This window comes from Poromitra crassiceps, assembly GCF_964638095.1.
Source record: "Poromitra crassiceps genome assembly, chromosome: 25".
NCBI classification, from domain to species: Eukaryota; Metazoa; Chordata; class Actinopteri; order Beryciformes; family Melamphaidae; genus Poromitra; species Poromitra crassiceps.
The window spans coordinates 16,610,547-16,632,916 of NC_139649.1; the positions used below are offsets into that span (position 1 = coordinate 16,610,547).

The 22,370-nt window shown below is 43.4% G+C and overlaps 1 protein-coding gene across 1 annotated transcript in view; it reads right to left on the reverse strand.

The window, feature by feature from the left end:
* chd6 (chromodomain helicase DNA binding protein 6) overlaps positions 1–22,370 on the reverse strand; it is a 131,879-nt gene that overhangs the window by 104,574 nt on the left and 4,935 nt on the right. Inside the window, exon 2 of the mRNA XM_083660606.1 lies at positions 12,113–12,162. Within this exon, the coding sequence (XP_083516732.1) occupies positions 12,113–12,142 (30 nt within the window). The 5' untranslated portion in view covers positions 12,143–12,162. The remainder of the gene's footprint in view (positions 1–12,112; positions 12,163–22,370) is intronic.

Below are 22,370 nucleotides of genomic sequence, written 5' to 3' on the forward strand. Positions count from 1 at the left end.
GTTTTGTGGCATATGGGTGTGTGTGACAGGGTGTTTTGTGGCATATGGGTGTATGTGATAGGGTGTTTTGAGGCATATGGGTGTGATAGGGTGTTTTGAGGCATATGGGCGTATGTGATAGGGTGTTTTGAGGCATATGGGCGTATGTGATGGAGTGTTTTGAGGCATATGGGCATATGTGATAGGGTGTTTTGTGGCATATGGGTGTGATAGGGTGTTTTGAGGCATATGGGCTAGGGATGGGCATCGAATTTCCGAATAATCGTTGTTATTATCAAGGTCGACTTTTATTATTGAAATTCGAAATTCGATTTTTTTTTTTTTTTTTTTTTTTTTTTTTAGTGAAATGTTGCATTGTCTCCCCTGATTCTAAGTATAGTCAAATCGCTTGGTTTGAGCAAGTAAAACAATTTTTATAAGCATTTTAAGCAAGGTTTATGGAAAAATGAATGGCGGATGAAATCCCATGAAGAGGGAGAGTGGGTGACTTTGGCACCCCTTTGGCACTCAGACCTGAGCCTACTAAATATTTAATGAACCACTCATGATTGTCAAAACTGTTTTTTATTTTCGAAAATGTCATGTAACATGTTCTTTACTTCAGTGGTGCAATGCTTGTTTGAGCTAAAAATCCACAGCAGAAGCTTTTTATATTAATTAATAAAGCCGTAGACTTAGAATCAGGGGAGACAATGCAACATTTCACTCACAAAAAAAAAAAAAAAAAAAAAAATTACATTTTTATTTTTATTTTCGAATTTCGAATTAAATTCGAATTTGGCCAGGGAATTTCGAATAGTGTTTTTGCTAGAAATGCCCATCCCTAATATGGGCGTATGTGATAGGGTGTTTTGAGGCATATGGGCGGATGTGATAGGGTGTTTTGTGGCATATGGGTGTGATGGGGTGTTTTGAGGCATATGTAGGCATATATCTCAGGAACGCCTTGACGGAATTTATTCCTATTTGGCTCAAACATCGACTTGGACTCAAGGATGAACTAATTCGATTTTGGTGGTCAAAAGACAAAGGTTAAGGTCACTGTGACCTCACAAACGCCATTTTCAAGCTCGTTAACGCGATATCTCAAGAACGCCTTGACGGAATTTCAGACCATCTGAACATCATAAAGATCATGTGAACGTGGGAATAGGGCAATGCAGTACAAATTAATAATCCATCCACATACAAAAATGTAGACAAAATACACACAAACCAGATTGCCAACATGTTCTTCTCCCAGAAGTAGGTCTATTTGTGTGCATAACACAGATGAGATATTTATTGAGACAAAATGTGATTAATCCACTTGTAATGCTATTTAAATGTCTCATGGACAGATATTTGGCATTACTGTTACACTAGTTGACAATTCAGTCTGATATCAGGCTAGGAATTGCCAGTAATGGCACATTTCCACCGCTGGTATTAGCGCGGCACTGCCCAGCTCGACTCGCTTTTTGTATCATTCCACCGGTCAAAAACCTGGACAGCCCGAGTTGAGTCGTGCTACTTTCGGGTCCTGCTTTCTCTGGGTTCTAGGGCTGTGGACCCGATACCATATGGTGACGTGAAAACACTGCAGATTACTGATTGGTCAGGCAGAATCGTGTTTACTGTGGCTCCATACTGTCTTGTCAATGCTGGATACCAGTTTAGTGGGACTTTACCTTCTCTTCTGTTTTTTCCATCAGACTTTTGTGTTGCTGCTTTCGGCTCTGGTGAAATAAAATCGATCTCCTTGCTCAGCTTTAACATGACGGTGGTTTTCAATTGTTTTGAGAGAGAAAAGGTCCACTGCTCGGGAAGCCCTTTCTAGTTGTGTGTAACGTCGGCTCCGCTAGGCCGGAGGCGGGGGTTTAGTGAAGCCGCGGTCTTGCCTGGTAAGTGGCCGCCGGGGTGGTGGCTTCCCTTCTCCCCATAGCGTAACCCCCGTCCCCCGCGCAGCGCATGCATGTAAATAACAAGTTGATATCCATTCTCCTGGCCGATGGTCTCATTTGCCCATGTAGGTCATATAGAGGCACCAGTATTTCATAACCAGTTTAAAAGTTCCGTGTATGGATTTAAATGTAATGTTATATGGTATAGCCTACTTCCTGGTATGGTCACAGTGACTAGTACTGGCAGCACTAAAAGGATCACAATGGAAATAAGCCTTTGGTTTTTTTTTGTGTTTTTATCCTTTTGGTGATTTTTGTATCTGGGGCTTCTCTGAGGCCACTTGTATTTCAATTATCAATAAAGAATTTCAAACCAAAGTCACACAGGCTAAAGTCACGTCCTCCAAGGGATTTCATCTGAGACGAGTAAGGACAGTAAGAGTAGAGCCGTACTGTGCCGTTATATGTGGTGGAAAAGAGCCATAAGTGGAAAGAATTACGGTAGGCGCTTTTCTCCGGAATGTCCACATCCATTTGCTAAGCTGCCTGGCTAGCAGAGATGGAAAGTAACTACGGTACTGTATTAAGTACAAATACTTTGATACTATACTTAAGTAGGATTTTCAGGTATTTGTATTTATTTTTCTGACAACTTTTTACTTTTACTCCGTACATTTTAGACACAGTATATCAGCAGTGTCAAATTAAGCATATTCCTGAACTAATGCGACAATGGTGTGATCATTATAATTTGATCGTCTACACCCGTCTAATTCAATTCAACCAGTTTGAGCCCTAAATGTTTCTGTTTTCATAGTGCGGTGTGCAAAACAAAAATCGAAATGTTCTCAATTGCTCAGTTTAGTTTTTAAAATACTCAAGTAGAATATCTATTATTAAAATTACCCAAGTAAGAGTAAAAGTATAGCATTATAAAAATACTTAAAAAGTACAAATCCTCAAAAAATTTACTTGAGTACTTTCCACCTCTGTTTTTGAATAAAAGAGAAATCAACTAAGAAGCAACCGCTAGTCTCACCTAACTCCCTGTTCCCTTCCTTAGCTTTCTCGTACAGAAGAACGACAGGCACGGCTACAGGTAACCTAGAAGCTACAGGCACGGCTACAGGTAACCTAGAAGCTAAAATTAGCCGCTAAGCTAACTCAAGCTCAGTAATGACTCAAGCAGTCATCTATCTCCACAACAACGGAGCAACTGCAGCCCACACACACACACACACACACACACACACACAACAGAGTGGCGTCACGTCATGGTTCAATGTGCTTACATGACTGACTACACAGATGCGTTCCTCCATGATCCATCCCTCTCACACACACACTTTCCACCTGCACAGTCTTTCAAATATACACACAAACAGTCTCTCTCTGCAACACACACACATCCACAATCACGCACACAGTCTCTCAAACACACAGGCAGGCTCAGTAACGTGCTGCAGTGTAGCAGCTCTGCCAGCCTAGCTGAGGGAGGCTGCCTGCAATCACACTGCCTATGAAACACACACACAATCACACTGCCTATGAAACACACACACAATCACACTGCCTATGAAACACACACACAATCACACTGCCTAAGATACACACAGTCACACTGCCTATGAAACACACACACAATCACACTGTCTGATACACAGTCACACTGCCTATGAAACACACACACAATCACACTGCCTAAGATACACACAGTCACACTGCCTATGAAACACACACACAATCACACTGCCTAAGATACACACACACAGTCACACTGCCTATGAAACACACACACAATCACACTGCCTAAGATACACACAGTCACACTGCCGAAACACACAATCACACTGTCTAAGATACACACAGTCACACTGCCTATGAAACACACACACAATCACACTGCCTAAGATACACACAGTCACACTGCCTATGAAACACACAATCACACTGTCTAAGATACACACAGTCACACTGCCTATGAAACACACACACAATCACACTGCCTAAGATACACACAGTCACACTGCCTATGAAACACACACACAATCACACTGCCTAAGATACACACAGTCACACTGCCTATGAAACACACACACAATCACACTGCCTAAGATACACACAATCACACTAACTATGAATCAATAATACTGCCTCACAAACAAGCAACACATACACGCTCGCACACACAGACACACACACACACACACACACACACACACACACACACACAGTGTCTCTCTTTGTCACTAGGGGTGGGAGAAAAAATCGATTCACCTAAGTATCGCGATTTTTAATGTCACGATTTTTTGGATCGATCTTTTATTCCAGAATCGATAATCGCAAATTAAAAAAAAAAAAAAAAAAAAAAAAAAATTTGTTTTTTTTTTTTTTTTGGTGCTTGCAGTCAGGCCACTCACTGAACAGCAGGCTAGGCGCCGCCTACTGGTTTACTAGTGGTTTTATTACTTTATTAGTTAGTCTGAAGTAATAATTACACTTCAGGGTTAAAGTGGGTGCATCTCATTGTAAAATTGGACTTCAAACGGCCCAAATCTGGCTTCAAACGGCCCAAATTTCACGCGCGTTGGCCCATATCGGCCTGGCCTGCTTGGTATCTAATGCCCGGCCTGAATTATGATCCCAGTCCGCCCCTGTTTTTAACTATATCGCCCAGCCCTACTCATGATATATAATATACAGTCTCTAGTGTATGATTCAACTTTTCCCATGTTCTAATCTAGTGTAAAAAAGCAAACAAACTGAAAAAAGAAAAGAAAAAAATAAACAAAAATCGCAATAAATCGTAATATCGAATCGCAATAATCGTAGAATCGCAATAATCGTGAATCGCAATATATATCGAATCGGCACCAAAGTATCGTGATAGTATCGAATCGGGAGATAAGTGAATCGGCACAGCCCTATTTGTCACAAACATACACCTAAAGCACTGCAGTCTCATCAATGCTACCGTTTCCTCTCACAGCTTCAATAAGCGGAGAATGGGCTAACTAAAGCTAGGCTAACAATAAAGCTAGGCTAACACTAAAGCTAGGTTAACATTAGAGCTAGGTTAACACTATAGCTTGGTTAACATTAAAGCTAGGTTTAACACTAAGGTTAGGTTAAGACTATAGCTAGGAGGATGATGCTAAAGCTAGTCAAACACAGTAGAGATGGGTTAAGACTGAAGCTGGGTTAAATATAGCACAGTAAAATCTGGATCTGTCCATATTGCTTCGTCTAGTTCAGGGGTTTTGAAAGTGTGGGAGACTGAGCCTCCCCTCAGAAAACATATAGACAGCTGCGCCACCCCATTATTATTGTGCTTGCCGAAAGCAAGGCACAATCTATAAAATAACATACACCATACTTATTATTATTACATCTGCCACAAAGTTTCACTACACATCTTTCGCACCACATAGACATGCCAGACCTCAAAATGAGCGGCTCATTGAGGACATGTATGCTATGACTTTGCTAAGGGTTTCGTCAAGCGGTTTGGGCGCTATTCACGATTACGCGTGTTTTTTTTCCCCATTCACTTGAATGGGGTTTCTTGCATTAAATTAGCTGTATCTCAGAAACCATACACCCTAGAGCAGGGATGTCAGAGATACGGCCCGCGGGCCGGATCGCCGGATCCGCGAGATGTTTTGGAATATAAAAAAATATATATATACTGTATATATATATATTATTATTATAATTATTATTAAATTCGCATGAACTACGTGTGGCTAATAAGCAAGCTAAGAGTTCATTCATAAGTTAATTAACCTGCACTACAAGGAAGTATGTCAGTAGGTCATCAGGTGTAAACAAAGCCGCCATGATGCCACGCTGGAATTGAATCGCGCATTCGGCTACCTACCAAAAAACAAAGGAATCAACAAGATGCTGTCGAAAAAGAGGAAGGTTGACACGGAATGCAGGCAGTTTCAAGAGAAATGGAAAGAGCAGTATTTCTTTTGTGAAGTAAATGGGTAAATGAGTCAAATTGATTTTAGTAAAAAAAAACAATCCGGCCCCCATGAGGTCTCAGTTGAACAAATCCGGCCCTCTACCTAATATGAGTCTCACACCCCTGATGTAGAGCTACCAAACTTGGTAGGGAGGTTCCCAGAGGGGCATTTTACTATCCACGAAAGAATTACACCAATTGAATTGATGTTGGTGCTGTAACAGCCCTCTTTACCTTTTGGTCCATAACTTTTGAACCGTATGGTCTACAATCAAAATTCTGGATTCCTTGGGTCGCCCATTTCAGTCTTACTAGATTTCCCGCCATTTTGAATTTTGTCCAAAACTGTTTTTTTGCAATTCTTCCAAATGTTGTCCAAACTTCACCAAACCAAAGCACACATCGTGTGTTGACTGTCCTGCACAACACTGATTTTGCGTTTTTTTTTAAAAGACTGCACTGTTGCGATTTACTTCTGTGGGTGGGGCCTATTTCACAAAAATCGCCATAACTCCGGAACGCATCATCAGATCCTAACCGTGTGAGCTACAGGTAGCTTGTCGAAAACTGTGCATTCCTCCGTTTGTGTTTAGACAAATTGCTTGTGTTTCCACCTTTACTAGTGAATGATTTATTGCACTTGTGACAACGGGAATTGTCACCATCGACTCGAGTCAAGTACAAGCACACTTTTGATCGTTTCATTCTTTGTGCCATTTGTTTCAAGGGCGTGCGGTCTCTCAGCTAATGTGTCTGCCTGTGTGTGTGCCTGGTGGTGTGTGCATGTGTGTGTCTGCCCCGCAAGCCCCTCCCCTCTCTCTCTTCACTGGAGCAGCTGCTGGGTCTCGTCTGACAGACTCACAACCCGGAAAAGAGGATCTCTTTTCTCGTTCAGAAATCACACAAAAACACATCATAGGCATGTCTTATGGAGTTGGTGAGATAAAATGTGCAAGGTAACATTTATGTAGCAATTATAAATATTATATCTATTTTCTTAAATTCTCCAGTACCGATAAGACCGTTAACGTGAAAGCTTATTGATCATCCGGTATTTCCAAATTCGGCCACGGAGCCCATTTGGTACCCAGTACCCATCCCTACAGATAACCGTTTAACCGATAACCGACCGTTTGAACATTGACCGATTAATACTATCAGTTAAACAGTTCAAAAAATCTGTTGCACGTGCCCTTTAACACACGTGCCATGCAGGGTGGGTGGAGGACGCAAATGCAAGTAAAAATGTCACAGAGTCGCATCGGTGGGGCGAGTGGCTGATAATCATGTTGTTGTTTCCCTCACCTCCTCATCATTGTGGTTCAAAGTAAAATGTTACTCATTCTCTCCTGCACGTCCATCGTGCACACACGCGCGCACTGAATGATGAAATGCGCGAAATAATTGAGTCTTTACCGTGTTCCAAAGATGCAGACATGAAGCGGTCTAATTGACGATTGAAAAGTATCAATTAATGCTACGCTTCTTTACCGTCCAACACGCCAGTTCGGAGAAATTGTTTCACAACGAGAGACGGATTGTCAGGGTGAGTAGAGCTGCACCGCCAAATGACAGACATGATATGATATACGCACATTCAGAGCCAGATCCATTCGTAGGCTGTGCATTAACTGCAGACCGGCGGGGTCCCGCTGCGCTCGTCCTAATGTCATGTGCAGGACAATCTGGGAACCCATTGGTTAAACTAAAAAAAAAAAAAATCTCTAACCTCTGGGGGCAGCAGAGGGGGCAGCAGGGTGGTTTCATGTGGGCGCAGACCCAAGTCAAGGGGCTCCGTCAGCAGAGGATGAAAATCCCTTTCCGCTCCCTGCAAGCCATTGGCTCCAACTGACCGGCTCTGACCATTTATGGATTTCCTTTCCGTTTCCTGTGTCACTCTCAAGTCCTTCCGTCGCTATGAAACAACAATAACAACTCTTGCTACACGCTACAACTTGCTACCCGCTACAACTTGCTACACGCTACAACTTGCTACACACCGCTCACGTTCACTCCATCTTGATCAGGTAAAGCGCAGCATGCGAGCCTGCACCCTGCGAGCGCTGTGACAGCCCTTTTCAGACAGACACAGAGAGCATAGAGCCTACAGCCCTACTGTAGATATACTCCTGAGTTGAGGCGGACACGGACGCGTAGTAGTTATGTTTATACTCTGGAGTCACGGACGAGGACATGTGAAGAGAGAGAGGGTGGAGGGGGGGAGAGAAGCAAACGATTTTTTGCAGATCTCAAAAGGAGCACTGTGAGATTAGTGAGAATGTTGCTGAAAGGAGGAGAGAGCGATGAGCACTTCGTCAGTGCGCCCTGCAGCCTGGTGGTGATTAGAGATTGGCGATAGACTATCAGATTGCCATAATCTATTAATTAGCCGTCATTTTAATTAGGGGTTCAAGACGCGAAGGGGCTGAAAGCCCTATTGTATTTGCTATGTTTCTTTCTTATTATTCTAATTCTTCTTTTCCTTCCGTAAAACTGTCTATATCTCAGAAACCCTAAGGCCCACAGTAACCAAATGTTGCACCCAGGCTAGAAAACTCACCCGCTACTCAGAAGCAAAAAAATATATCAATCTACCAAAGTTTGGCGATATTACCGACACCTCATTTCCTGTTTTTTAACCATCCATAGCACTGGGCCAATCCCTGAAATTTGGCCCAATGACAGATATGACAGATAGATATTCAAGCCCCTTCGGGGGCAATAGGCTTGAACCCCTGGTATTACAGCTTGCGGCTATATTTATTATTATTATTATTGATAAAGAGACCTATTCCTATTTAATGGCATTAATAATTTCAAGGGGGAAAAACAATCGATCATAATATATTATTGAATGCCGCCTGCAGACGAATAATAAACGTAGATTATGCATTTATATGAGAAAAAACTCGAGACCGACCCCATGCATTCTGAACCCGCCTCCCTCCATTGGCCTCCCTTCTTGCTGAACTCCATGACTTGTTTTCTGCAGTCTACTTTTCCATCTTCAACACAACATGATTTAACACCGGCTGTCAGGTCAAGTCACTGTTACACTCTGACTCTTCATCATAGAAAGTAACACAACATGATTTAACACCGGCTGTCAGGTCAAGTAGCTGTTACACTCTGACTCTTCATCATAGAAAGTAACACAACATGATTTAACACCGGCTGTCAGGTCAAGTCACTGTTACACTCTGACTCTTCATCATAGAAAGTAACACAACATGATTTAACACCGGCTGTCAGGTCAAGTCACTGTTACACTCTGACTCTTCATCATAGAAAGTAACACAACATGATTTAACACCGGCCGTCAGGTCAAGTCACTGTTACACTCTGACTCTTCATCATAGAAAGTAACACAACATGATTTAACACCAGCTGTCAGGTCAAGTCACTGTTACACTCTGACTCTTCATCATAGAAAGTAACACAACATGATTTAACACCGGCTGTCAGGTCAAGTCACTGTTGCACTCTGACTCTTCATCATAGAAAGTAACACAACATGATTTAACACCGGCTGTCAGGTCAAGTCACTGTTACACTCTGACTCTTCATCATAGAAAGTAACACAACATGATTTAACACCGGCTGTCAGGTCAAGTCACTGTTACACTCTGACTCTTCATCATAGAAAGTAACACAACATGATTTAACACCGGCTGTCAGGTCAAGTAGCTGTTACACTCTGACTCTTCATCATAGAAAGTAACACAACATGATTTAACACCGGCTGTCAGGTCAAGTCACTGTTGCACTCTGACTCTTCATCATAGAAAGTAACACAACATGATTTAACACCGGCTGTAAGGTCAAGTAGCTGTTACACTCTGACTCTTCATCATAGAAAGTAACACAACATGATTTAACACCGGCTGTCAGGTCAAGTCACTGTTGCACTCTGACTCTTCATCATAGAAAGTAACACAACATGATTTAACACCGGCTGTCAGGTCAAGTCACTGTTGCACTCTGACTCTTCATCATAGAAAGTAACACAACATGATTTAACACCGGCTGTCAGGTCAAGTCACTGTTACACTCTGACTCTTCATCATAGAAAGTAACACAACATGATTTAACACCGGCTGTAAGGTCAAGTCACTGTTACACTCTGACTCTTCATCATAGAAAGTAACACAACATGATTTAACACCAGCTGTCAGGTCAAGTAGCTGTTACACTCTGACTCTTCATCATAGAAAGTAACACAACATGATTTAACACCAGCTGTCAGGTCAAGTCACTGTTGCACTCTGACTCTTCATCATAGAAAGTAACACAATATGATTTAACACCGGCTGTCAGGTCAAGTCACTGTTACACTCTGACTCTTCATCATAGAAAGTAACACAACAGGAGGCTGGAGTAAAGTTGGAAAGAGATCGCCATGTTATTCACAGGACGGCTGCTGCTAACCTCACGTCACCCAGAGCACGGCAAATAACACAACCACTTCCGTTTCTAGCCTTAAAAATAAAAGCACGCGGTGCAAAATAAACTTAAATAACTCATAGCCTTAACTTTGAGGAACCTCCATGAAATAGCTTACACATCAACAATACTGGTTGTGATGTTTTACGATTACGATTACATACTGTATGGAGTGAAACTAGCCTAAAGCATTCATCCAAATGTATATTAAGGTTAACGTGAAAGCCCGCGATGGAAGACATACTTTTACATTCTGGCTGACTTGACGGTGCTGCAAGAAATGTGGAGAGGGAGATGAGCGCAGATACTTTCTCCCTCACTCGTGCTGATTTTAACGGAGCTCTGTCAGAAACCTCTCTGTACAGTAGGGGGCGCAGCTTCTAGAGATTAATTTTGTAACTCGAGTGCTCTAACGTTAAGCACGGCGTTCCCCCCTCACTCGCACTGATTAACAGCTCTGCCAGAAACATATCTTAAGGGTACAGTAGGGGGCGCAGCTTCTAGAGTTTTTTTCATAACGTCTTATGATAGAGAATTAGTTCAAATCGCCTTAAATATCACTGTAGAAAAGCCAATTGGCGATCACTCCCTTTACGATTTGATGGCAAATGGCAGCAGCTCTAATTGACGCACACAGGAAAAAGGTGAGAAACATAGTAAATAATCACAGGAAAATCAGTTGAATGTTGCAGCGGTGACACAAGGCCAACATCAGCGCCCACTCCCATCTGATGCTTCATGTGTCTGGTGTGTATGTGCACGCGCCATCTGAAGTCTGCTGCAGGGACTTTATTACAAATGTAACAAAACTAAAAACCTGTCTTTATCAATTAACTCATTGAGTGCCAGCCACTTTTGGAGAACGGACGCTCCCAGTGCCAGAGTTTCAGAGCGTTTTCAGTGATTTCTCGAGGCCCACAGAATATTGTGTGATATTACTATGTAAACACCGAACACGCACAAAGAACAAGGAGACTCTATTGTATCATCAGCAAAAAAAAGTTTATTGATACCATTTTCCAAATGAAGCATTTCAAGCACATTCACTGACTCTAGCTAATATTTTCTGATGTAGTGACGTGGTGTAGTTGTGTGGTGCCCTGCGTGCCCCACCCCCCTCTCCCCCCCTCAGCTGCAAACTCCTCCCCACACTAACACACAGCCTACACGCACCCAGTCTATTTTCGGAGCGCTTCGTTTTTGTGCGCCGGGCGGCTCCCAGCGCGACAAGGAAATGCCAAACCGGACTGCAGGGAAAGGTTTGGCCCTTCGGCGTCGGGTGCTGCCTTTCTGGCGGGTAATCGTGTGGAGAAACTATATGCAGACAGACAGACAGACAGAGGCAGAGGAGCTCAGTTGTGGGCGCGGATTGACTGCGGTTCGCAGACAACGTCAGCTGCAGACAGAGCAATCTATATGGCTCTGGCTGCCTGCAGCATGCATCGGTTTCTCTTTGATCACGGCTTTTTCCTCCTGTTTTCCGGACCTTTCTGTAATCTGGAGAGCACTGTCGCCACCTAATGAGTCCGTAAAATAGGTTATACACCTTCAATAGCTCCCATATTTGTACAGGAGATGCCTGAGGCTTTGATCCACGTCCCACCGTCAAAAAACGCAATTGACGAACATACTCGTCCTTGGCACTCTACGTTACTAAACGAAATGACGAACATACTCGTCCATGGCACTCAATGAGTTAACAAGTCCCAGTCCTTGTCTCCAACTTCCGAGTCCAAATGCACAAACGCTCGAGTTCAAGTCCAAGTCATCAGTGCCTCAAGTCAGAGTTGAGAGGTATGTGAATCTGAATACCAACCTGCTGCTTGTCCTTCTTGTGTATTTTCATCTTCTATCCCTTCACTGCATCTGTTAAGAAAAAAAGACAAAGACAACTCATATGACTATGAGAAATGCACACAACCCAAAGCCAAAGTGTATTACACCATCCAACAATACAGGTGTGACTGTGTATTACACCATCCAACAATACAGGTGTGACTGTGTATTACACCATCCAACAATACAGGTGTGACTGTGTATTACACCAACCAACAATACAGGTGTGACTGTTTATTACACCACCCAACAATACAGGTGTGACTGTTTATTACACCATCCAACAATACAGGTGTGACTGTGTATTACACCACCCAACAATACAGGTGTGACTGTTTATTACACCATCCAACAATACAGGTGTGACTGTGTATTACACCATCCAACAATACAGGTGTGACTGTGTATTACACCATCCAACAATACAGGTGTGACTGTGTATTACACCATCCAACAATACAGGTGTGACTGTTTATTACACCATCCAACAATACAGGTGTGACTGTTTATTACACCATCCAACAATACAGGTGTGACTGTGTATTACACCATCCAACAATACAGGTGTGACTGTTTATTACACCACCCAACAATACAGGTGTGACTGTGTATTACACCATCCAACAATACAGGTGTGACTGTTTATTACACCACCCAACAATACACTACAGGTGTGACTGTTTATTACACCATCCAACAATACAGGTGTGACTGTGTATTACACCATCCAACAATACAGGTGTGACTGTGTATTACACCAACCAACAATACAGGTGTGACTGTTTATTACACCACCCAACAATACAGGTGTGACTGTTTATTACACCATCCAACAATACAGGTGTGACTGTGTATTACACCACCCAACAATACAGGTGTGACTGTTTATTACACCATCCAACAATACAGGTGTGACTGTGTATTACACCATCCAACAATACAGGTGTGACTGTGTATTACACCATCCAACAATACAGGTGTGACTGTGTATTACACCATCCAACAATACAGGTGTGACTGTTTATTACACCATCCAACAATACAGGTGTGACTGTTTATTACACCATCCAACAATACAGGTGTGACTGTGTATTACACCACCCAACAATACAGGTGTGACTGTTTATTACACCATCCAACAATACAGGTGTGACTGTTTATTACACCATCCAACAATACAGGTGTGACTGTTTATTACACCATCCAACAATACAGGTGTGACTGTGTATTACACCACCCAACAATACAGGTGTGACTGTTTATTACACCATCCAACAATACAGGTGTGACTGTTTATTACACCATCCAACAATACAGGTGTGACTGTTTATTACACCATCCAACAATACAGGTGTGACTGTTTATTACACCATCCAACAATACAGGTGTGACTGTTTATTACACCATCCAACAATACAGGTGTGACTGTGTATTACACCACCCAACAATACAGGTGTGACTGTTTATTACACCATCCAACAATACAGGTGTGACTGTTTATTACACCATCCAACAATACAGGTGTGACTGTTTATTACACCATCCAACAATACAGGTGTGACTGTTTATTACACCATCCAACAATACAGGTGTGACTGTTTATTACACCATCCAACAATACAGGTGTGACTGTTTATTACACCATCCAACAATACAGGTGTGACTGTTTATTACACCATCCAACAATACAGGTGTGACTGTTTATTACACCACCCAACAATACAGGTGTGACTGTTTATTACACCACCCAACAATACAGGTGTGACTGTGTATTACACCATCCAACAATACAGGTGTGACTGTGTATTACACCACCCAACAATACAGGTGTGACTGTTTATTACACCACCCAACAATACAGGTGTGACTGTTTATTACACCACCCAACAATACACTACAGGTGTGACTGTTTATTACACCATCCAACAAAACAGGTGTGACTGTGTATTACACCATCCAACAATACAGGTGTGACTGTTTATTACACCATCCAACAATACAGGTGTGACTGTGAGTCACTTTTTTAATTTTTTTGCTTAATGTGAAATCTGAATGGGGGGTTTCAAACTCGTAAAACATACTGGATTAAACTAAAGTCATTCTGACACAGCATTAAGTGCCTTGCTCAATCGACGTGATTTTCAACGATCAATTATCAATCATCGATTAATTGTGCCCATCCCTAATTGTAACTGAAATAACTAACCGGATCGTGGGAAATGGAATTGAATCAGGACCTTGTGTATCGGAATCAAATGGAGAAATCAGTGGCGATACCCAGCATTAGTCATCACCTCTGACCCTCATCTTTCCTGTCAGTACATGTTAGGCCTACTAGTTAGTCTAACTCAAGTTTCCTGTCAGTACATGTTAAGGCCTACTAGTTAGTCTAACTCATGGTGTCATGGTAGAGAGCACGCACGCGCACACACACACACACACACACACACACACACACACACACACACACACACACATCTGGAACCACCTCCAGATGTGTGATCCCACGCCATTACCTCCTGCTGGCGTGGGATCAAGTCCCGCCAGAATGCTCTTCCTGCTGTCTGAAAGATGGAATGCTTTTTATTTATCTAGGTCAGCGATCCTCAAAGTCCGGACTCCGGTCCGCATCCGGACCCAGACGCCGGCCGTCCTACCCGGACCGAGCCCTATAACCTACAAATCATTGAATAGTTACATTTTCACGGAGCGTTTCCATTTTAGCCGGCACATGCTTTTCTAGCCTTTACGGTACTACTGGTTTATCTGTCAGGAAGCTCACAGACCAATGCATGCGCTGTGAATCATCACACGTGATGCTACTCAGCCAATCAACAAGCGAATCGATTCTGCCTGCTGCAGCTGCTGCTGCGGGAGAGTTGACACACGGACGGACGGAGAGGCGAGACTCGGAGAAATGCGAGAGAAGTACTTTCACATTGCGTGCTCAAAAGAAATGAGTAGACCGCGAAAACAAAGCTTAAGTTTTAATCCAGAGCAGGCAGACTCATGTTCATTCATTGGTCTGACGAGCAGTTCAAAACCAGTCTGTCTCGTGAAGTGTGATGCGATCCTGACCAGCTGTCTATATGGAAGCGCCACACATGAGCAAACACACACACACTCAAATCCAGACTGAGGGCACACACACATTCACTGCCCAACGAAATGCGAAGTTTGCATTGCGAGCGACCAATAGATAGATAGAAAGACAGACAGACAGGGAGCTCACTTCTATCAAGAGAAAAGGAGGTTTGTTGGCTGAGAGCCTGACTGATAAAATGTGAAATGGAGTTAAGAAAAGGAAGACAAGGGGGAACTTATTTTTCTAAAATTAAAGCACTTTATTTTAAGATGCACATTCCAAAGCACTCTGTGTTATTTCTAAATGCAGCCATTATTTTACTTGAAATGAGAAAAGAACATGTATTTATTATTAGTGTAGGCTAGTTATTTATAATTAATCCAGTTAAATCTGAAAACTAAATAAACGTTGTTGATGTTTGTTTTGATTGAACAGTCAGTCGTTGACTACATAGGCCTACAGCCATTGTACCATTAGGCTACTGCAATCATTGAAGTAGCTTAAGTTCAATGCCACTGAATCATAACGCAAGCTCAATGTTCCGGACCTTCGCTTGAGGACATTTTCTCTATCTGGACCTCTTAGAATTTTAATTGAGTGCCCCTGATCTAGGTCAACTCATTAGCTATTCAAAAGTCTTTCATTTCAAAATTACAAATAACCAATAGAGAGCCAAAGGCGACGACGTCACTTCCAGGTTCAGCATTCTTACTAAGAGATTTCATCCGCCATTTCATAAAATGCTCATAAAAATAGTTTTACTTAGTCAAACCAAATGATTCAGCTATATTTAGAAACAGAAGACACCATAGAACATTTCATTCAGACCAAAACGTAAACAAACAGCGGATTAAAAGAAAATGATGTTTACAGGCCTACATTATGGCATGTTCACCACACAAGGCGCTATTCAGACGCAGAGCCTAACTGATCCTGACTGCCACGCCAAAGCAGTCACACCAGAAACAGTCTCTTTTCCTCAGCGGCCGGCTCGGAGCTGCTGCTCCGGCCCCTCCCACCCCTCACAGGCCCCTCCCACCCCTCACAGGCCCCTCCCACCCCTCACAAATTGCATTGACTGCTTGCCTGGCAGCTCGGGATCGGCGTGCAACACTCTTGGAAAATAGAACAGAAGCTGAATCTATCGGTTCGGCATGGCGTTGGCATGGCGCGGCGTGGCGTGGCGTGCAACCGGTGTGAACGGACTCGCCTGTTAACAAGGATGCTGAATTGAATTGAAACTGTGTGGCTTTGCCGTTGCTTCGGCCTATAGACAGTTTTAACTTGACAACAAAAACATTCTAAATTGAACCCCCGCTCACTTCCTGTTGCAGTGTTTGCTATGGACATAAAAGAAAAAAAAACATTCAAGTGCAGGACTGACCATTCCGTGAAAACCGTCTATACAGCTGAGCAGCGAAAACAAAAGTAACGATGTCGAGTGAATATTTCTGCAGTTTGCCGAATGCTGAGAAAAAGGAAGTGCTGTGGGGTTGCGCTCTGGTGAAAACCGTCTATAGTGTGAACGGCCACTTATTCCCTGCCTACCAACACGAGGGTCACAGGTTCGCGCCCCTGTGTTACCTCCGGCTTGGTCGGGTGTCCATACAGGCACGATTGAATGTGTCTGTAGGTGGGAAGCCAGATTGAGGGTATGTGTCCTGGACGTTGCACTAGCGCCTCCTCTGATCGTTCAGGGCGCCTGGTCGGGGCGGAAAGGAACTGGTGGGAATAGCGTGATCCTCCCACATGCTAGGGATGGGCAATGAATTTCAAATTTTCGAATAATAGTTTTTATGATCAAGATCGACTTTTATTATTGAAAGTCGAAAATCGTTTGACAATCTTGTCTTTAAAAGTATGCTTTCTAGGGATGTCCCAATCCGATCGCGTGATCGGAAATCGGGGCCGATCACGTGATTTCCGATCTCATCCGATCGGATGAGATCCCATTTTTATGTGTGTATAAAAACGTCACAAAACAAATATGGCAATTCTCACATTTCAGTCATCCAGAGGTTCAAAGAGATTGCCAAAGGGAACAACAATGGCTTAGTTTTACGTTTCAAAACATTACTGTTGCACAGACGCAATGAACGGAAACAACGCTGTCATAAACATTACACACTTAGGGCAGGCGGAAGCGGTCGAAAACGTTAAACACTTTGGTAGTAGCTAGCTAGCTAGAGCTGCTAGGTAGTAGCTGCAGCTGGGCTAACGAGAAGCACACGTCTTGAGGAGGCAGTGAAAATGTCTGCAGTTTGGAAATATTTTAGATTGGAAAGCGAAAGCAGTGCAACAGTCACTTGTGATGTCTGCAAATTGGGCATTTTGCGAGGCGGAAAGGACAGAGCTGCATTTAACACGTTTACCAATCTGATACGCCACCTGAAAAACAAACACCTGGCAGAATACTCTCAGTTCACTGAGGCAAATCAGCCAAAGACACTGAGCCAGCCGACCGATAAGGCCAAGAAGATCACAGCCAAGATAGCTGAATTCATGACCAGCCGTTCTCCGTGGGATTTTGCCGGCTCCTGGAGCACTTTGAACCACGTTACTTCTCGCCATTACTTTACCGAGACAGCTATGGCGGCGCGGTGCTTCACAACAAGCTTCGTGACCACCTAAAAGTCCTTTTATCAGACGTGCCTTCCTTTGGGTTTACCACAGACATCTGGAGTTCGTCTGTTTGCCCGATGTCATTGCTTAGCCTCACTGCACACTGGGTCGACTCTAGTTTTGTTTTACACCGTGCGACCTTGCATGCCCAGCACTTTCGCGGATCAGCACAAAGCTGAGCGTGTGCAACAGGCGATCGAAGGGATGCTGAACAGTTGGGGGATAGAAAAAGAACGGGTCCATGTTATTTTGCGGGACAACGCTGCAAATATGAAGAGAGCGATGGATGATATGGGAGTGCCGAGTGTGGGTTGTGTTTAGAGCTGTCACTTTTTAAATTTGAATGGAACTTCGAATGTGGGGGGGGGGGGGGGGGGGGGAGGAGATGTTCGATATGTAATTGACCCATCCGAATTAAAATAATAATATTTTCTTTTAGGCGAGGGGATTATTTAAATGTAATTCCTTGATGATCCAGCAGAGGGCGCTCCGCTCTAATAGCTTGACCTATCCTCCTGACCACCTGGCATGTCTTCACACAAGCTGTTGTTTGATGAGAGACACAAGACAAAATGGAGGCGGCCGATGCTGATGCAGACAACAACAAAGCCAGCAGCGGACAGAATCACAACACTAGCCTCAACGCCACTCACAACGTTATAAAACGGGACCTTCTTAGGCTGTGTCACTTTGGGTTTCAACTGCTCCACAGCGCCAGACGTATCGGCTGGGTGCTCAGTGGTTTGGTGGTGTATTGCAGTTTACAATTTTGAGCATCAGCTCTGGCATGTGAATAAGGGCTCGCTATTGGAAACTACAGACTACAGAATGTTTTGGAATACCATGGCCCCGGATACTTTCATAACGACATTGTGTCGGAGGTAGGTACAGTTTTATTGTGTTACTTGAGTACAATAACAAACCTGCGGACACACCTGTTAGCGAGTCACCCCACTCACGTTACATAGGCTATCTCTTATGTAACGTGTAACGTCATTTTTATGGGGCCGCGCCGGGGGGGGGGGGGGGGGGGGGGGGGGGGGGGGGAATTAACCAATTAACTTTGGATATGTTCGAACAAATTGCGGGTCAATAAAGTTCGTTCGAACTTTATTTTTGGAAAAAGTGACAGCTCTAGTTGTGTGGCGCATACGCTTCAACTTGTTGTGCATGAGGGTCTACTTTCTCAGCGGAGCGTCACAGACACACTGGCTAACACGAGTAAGATTGTAGGCCATTTCAAACATTCCCCCCTGGCCTATGCACATCTGGAAGATGTCCAGGTTGATCCGAAGCTGGACGTCAAGCGCCTACAGCAGGATGTGCAGGTGAGATGGAAGAGCAGCCTCTACATGCTGCAGAGCATCCTGGAGCAAAAGTGGGCTCTCAGTGTCTGTCTATGCAGCTGAACACAGCCTACCAGCCACACTGACAGCTAACCAGTGGACCCTGATGGAGAAGACAGCTGGGGTGTTAGCTCCCTTTGAAGAACTGACCAGGGACGTGAGCAAGGAGACTGCAACTGCAGTGATCCCTGCCATAACAGGTAATTAGTATTTTTTATATATATATATATATATATATATATACACACATATGTAGATATATACAGTGTTTCCCCTAGAAAAAATGTCAGGCCTGGGGGGATTTCGAAACGTACCCCGACCGCAACGGTGGGGGCCCTCGCTGGCGACGCTAAACTTTTAGCTTGCATCTATGTTCGCAATGGCATGTTCATTTGTACTGTATATTCCATTGACAATTAGGGCTGTGGTAGTATGGATGTTTCACCGTGGACAGTTTTACTGCGGTTTGGCGGTTAACCGCCTGTTTCCAAAGTCAAAGTTGAAGTCGCTCCATTACATACGATACAGCACTACCAGCAATATTGAACGGTGCAAAACAAATAACGTTAACGTTACAGATCCTGACCAACAACGTGTGTGTGTAGTGTTGAATTTAACTAGCTGGCAGAAAACTGACAGAATTACGGGCGGATATAACGTTCGTAATATTCGTGTGGGCTTTTGAACCTAATAAGAGAGAGTTGAGAAGACTGGAGAGAGTTGAGAGAGAAATACAGTAGCAGCAGCAGCAGCAGCAGCAGCAGCAGCAGCAGCAGCAGCAGCAGCTACTGCTAGCTGTTACAGCAGTAGCTGCCGCTGCTGCTACTGCTTGAGTCGCCTGGCTCTGTGCAGTAGCTAGTAGCCTGCCTGTCGGTCTCATGAAGGGCTCAGCTGTCCTGCTTTTAACGTGCATTGCAGCGGCTGATGGCATCAATGACGATGCCATCGTCAATCACGATGTTTGACTGTGAAACAATCACGATGGGAATTTCGGGTATCTCGCACAACCCTAATCAAACCAGTATTTTTTATGTTTAAGCTATCTTATGGAGGTTCTTCATAGTTAAGGCTATGAGTGATTTAAGTTTATTTTACACTGCATGCTTTTATTAAGTGTTGCAGCCACTTTTATAAGTGACTGTGTGTATGGCGAGATTTGGGGGAGTTCCCCGCGATTTGCGGGAGCTCACCGACATTTGGGGAAGACTCATTGAGATTTTGGGAGGACTGGCTCGAGGTACTAGTAGGTAGGGATGCACACAATTAATCGAAGCTCGATTACTCGCTCGTTAAGGATTTACTCGATCAAAACAAAACAAAAAACAACGTGCATCATCTCAGAACGGTGTTTTCAAATCATTTTTCAATGATCCTCCAGAGGACGCAATGATATCCCTGTAACACTGCGAGGCTCTGTGGATGTCCCCTCAGAGTTACCGTAGAACAGGAAGTGTGGGGACTTATGTTGTTGATGAGTGCCGGTGTTGACGAGTGTGCTAACGCTAGGCGCTAGCTGTCTGAGAATAAATGTGGAAGCGTGTTATAACGTTACAGCCTGACTCTCTCGTTTATTGTTTTATTAACAAAGTGTAAGTAATAGGCGGAGCCGGACACTCGGCTACATCACTATAGCCAATTTCAGACAAGTCATAAGATGCTCTACTTGAACAGTGTTCATCCGGATAAATTGGCTGGCTCCTCCTCTTCCTCAAACCTGGAGCAACCCACCATCAGCGAGGAAGAGGAAGAGTTGCGATGCACGTACAACAACAATCACTTGAACAATGTTCATTCGGATCCTAGTCTCACCTGGACTAGGGGTGGGAATCGTGGAGTAACTCACGATACGATATGGTCACGATACTTGGCCCTCGATAACGATATTATCACGATACAGTGATTCTGCGATAATCGATATATTGGAAGAAATTTAACCTACGATACATCACGATATCTGTGTAACTGAAGAGAAAAAAATACCCATAAAAGGTAAGAAGCAGGTATTATGTATTTATTAGCAGAATTGACATGAACTCTCCGAGTTCACTCACTCACTCATACCATTTTCGATACCACGGAGGAAAAGTTACACATTAAGTCTTTTTGTTATTATTATTAAAACAAGAAAACCTATATAACCTACCTACCTATATAATTTCTAAAAGTAGATATTAATGATCAAACATTTCCATTCATGTAGCCTACAGTATTTATGTTTTTGTTTCAACTACAAACATAAATAAACGTCAACTTGAAACTATGTCTCAACTACCACACACAGCATAATATTTTAGCCTATTTAAAAAAAAAAAAAAAAAAAATTACATATCGATACTTGGTGCCAGTGTATCGATAATGTATCGCAAGTGGAAATATCGCGATACCGTGAGTATTGATATTTTGTCCCACCCCTAACCTGAACTGGAGCTGAGCAACTCGGCATCAGCGTTTAAGAGCTGCGACGCACTGCAGCAGAAAAAGTAAACAATCTGCGGTAAGTGAGCCCCTGTTGGACCAAGGCAGCGGGCGCGGCGGGATTCTGGGCAAACGTTGACATGTCTACAAGTTATGCCTCTACGTTTTTATGTGTTTCATAGCGTAGGCTATGCAATGCAATGCTGTGAGAAATATACAATAAGTTGCTGCTGTATAAATAAAGGTTTTATTGAGGAAAAAACGCATTTGGTGTGGTTTGGAAAATTTTGTATTTTTCATTACAATTACTCGATTGATTGCTCGTTAACGTTACCAATTATTGATTTTGGAATTTGTGTCAAATGTGCATCCCTAGTACTAGGTGACAGGGAAGGGGGTGTGGCCACGACCCCAGCTGCACAGATAGACAGAGGCACAGGGCAGGCGTAGAGAGAGAGATGTATAATATCTCGAGGTGTGGAGGACGATAGCGTTTCGTCGGTAATACACACATGTACATGACACATTCACGCACATGCGCACACTTTAAAAGATACGTCTGGAAATGAATGGCAAATTAATTTCCTCATTGGGGAGGCTTTGGCACGCTATGGAGAGAGCGACTCGAAACACGGACAAGCCAGTATGCACACACACACACACACACACACACACATACACACGCACACATGGCAGTGTAGGAAATTGTAAAAATATTTTGGGGGCAACTTTTGCCCCCACTGTCTAAAAACTAGGGGCATTTACAAAAT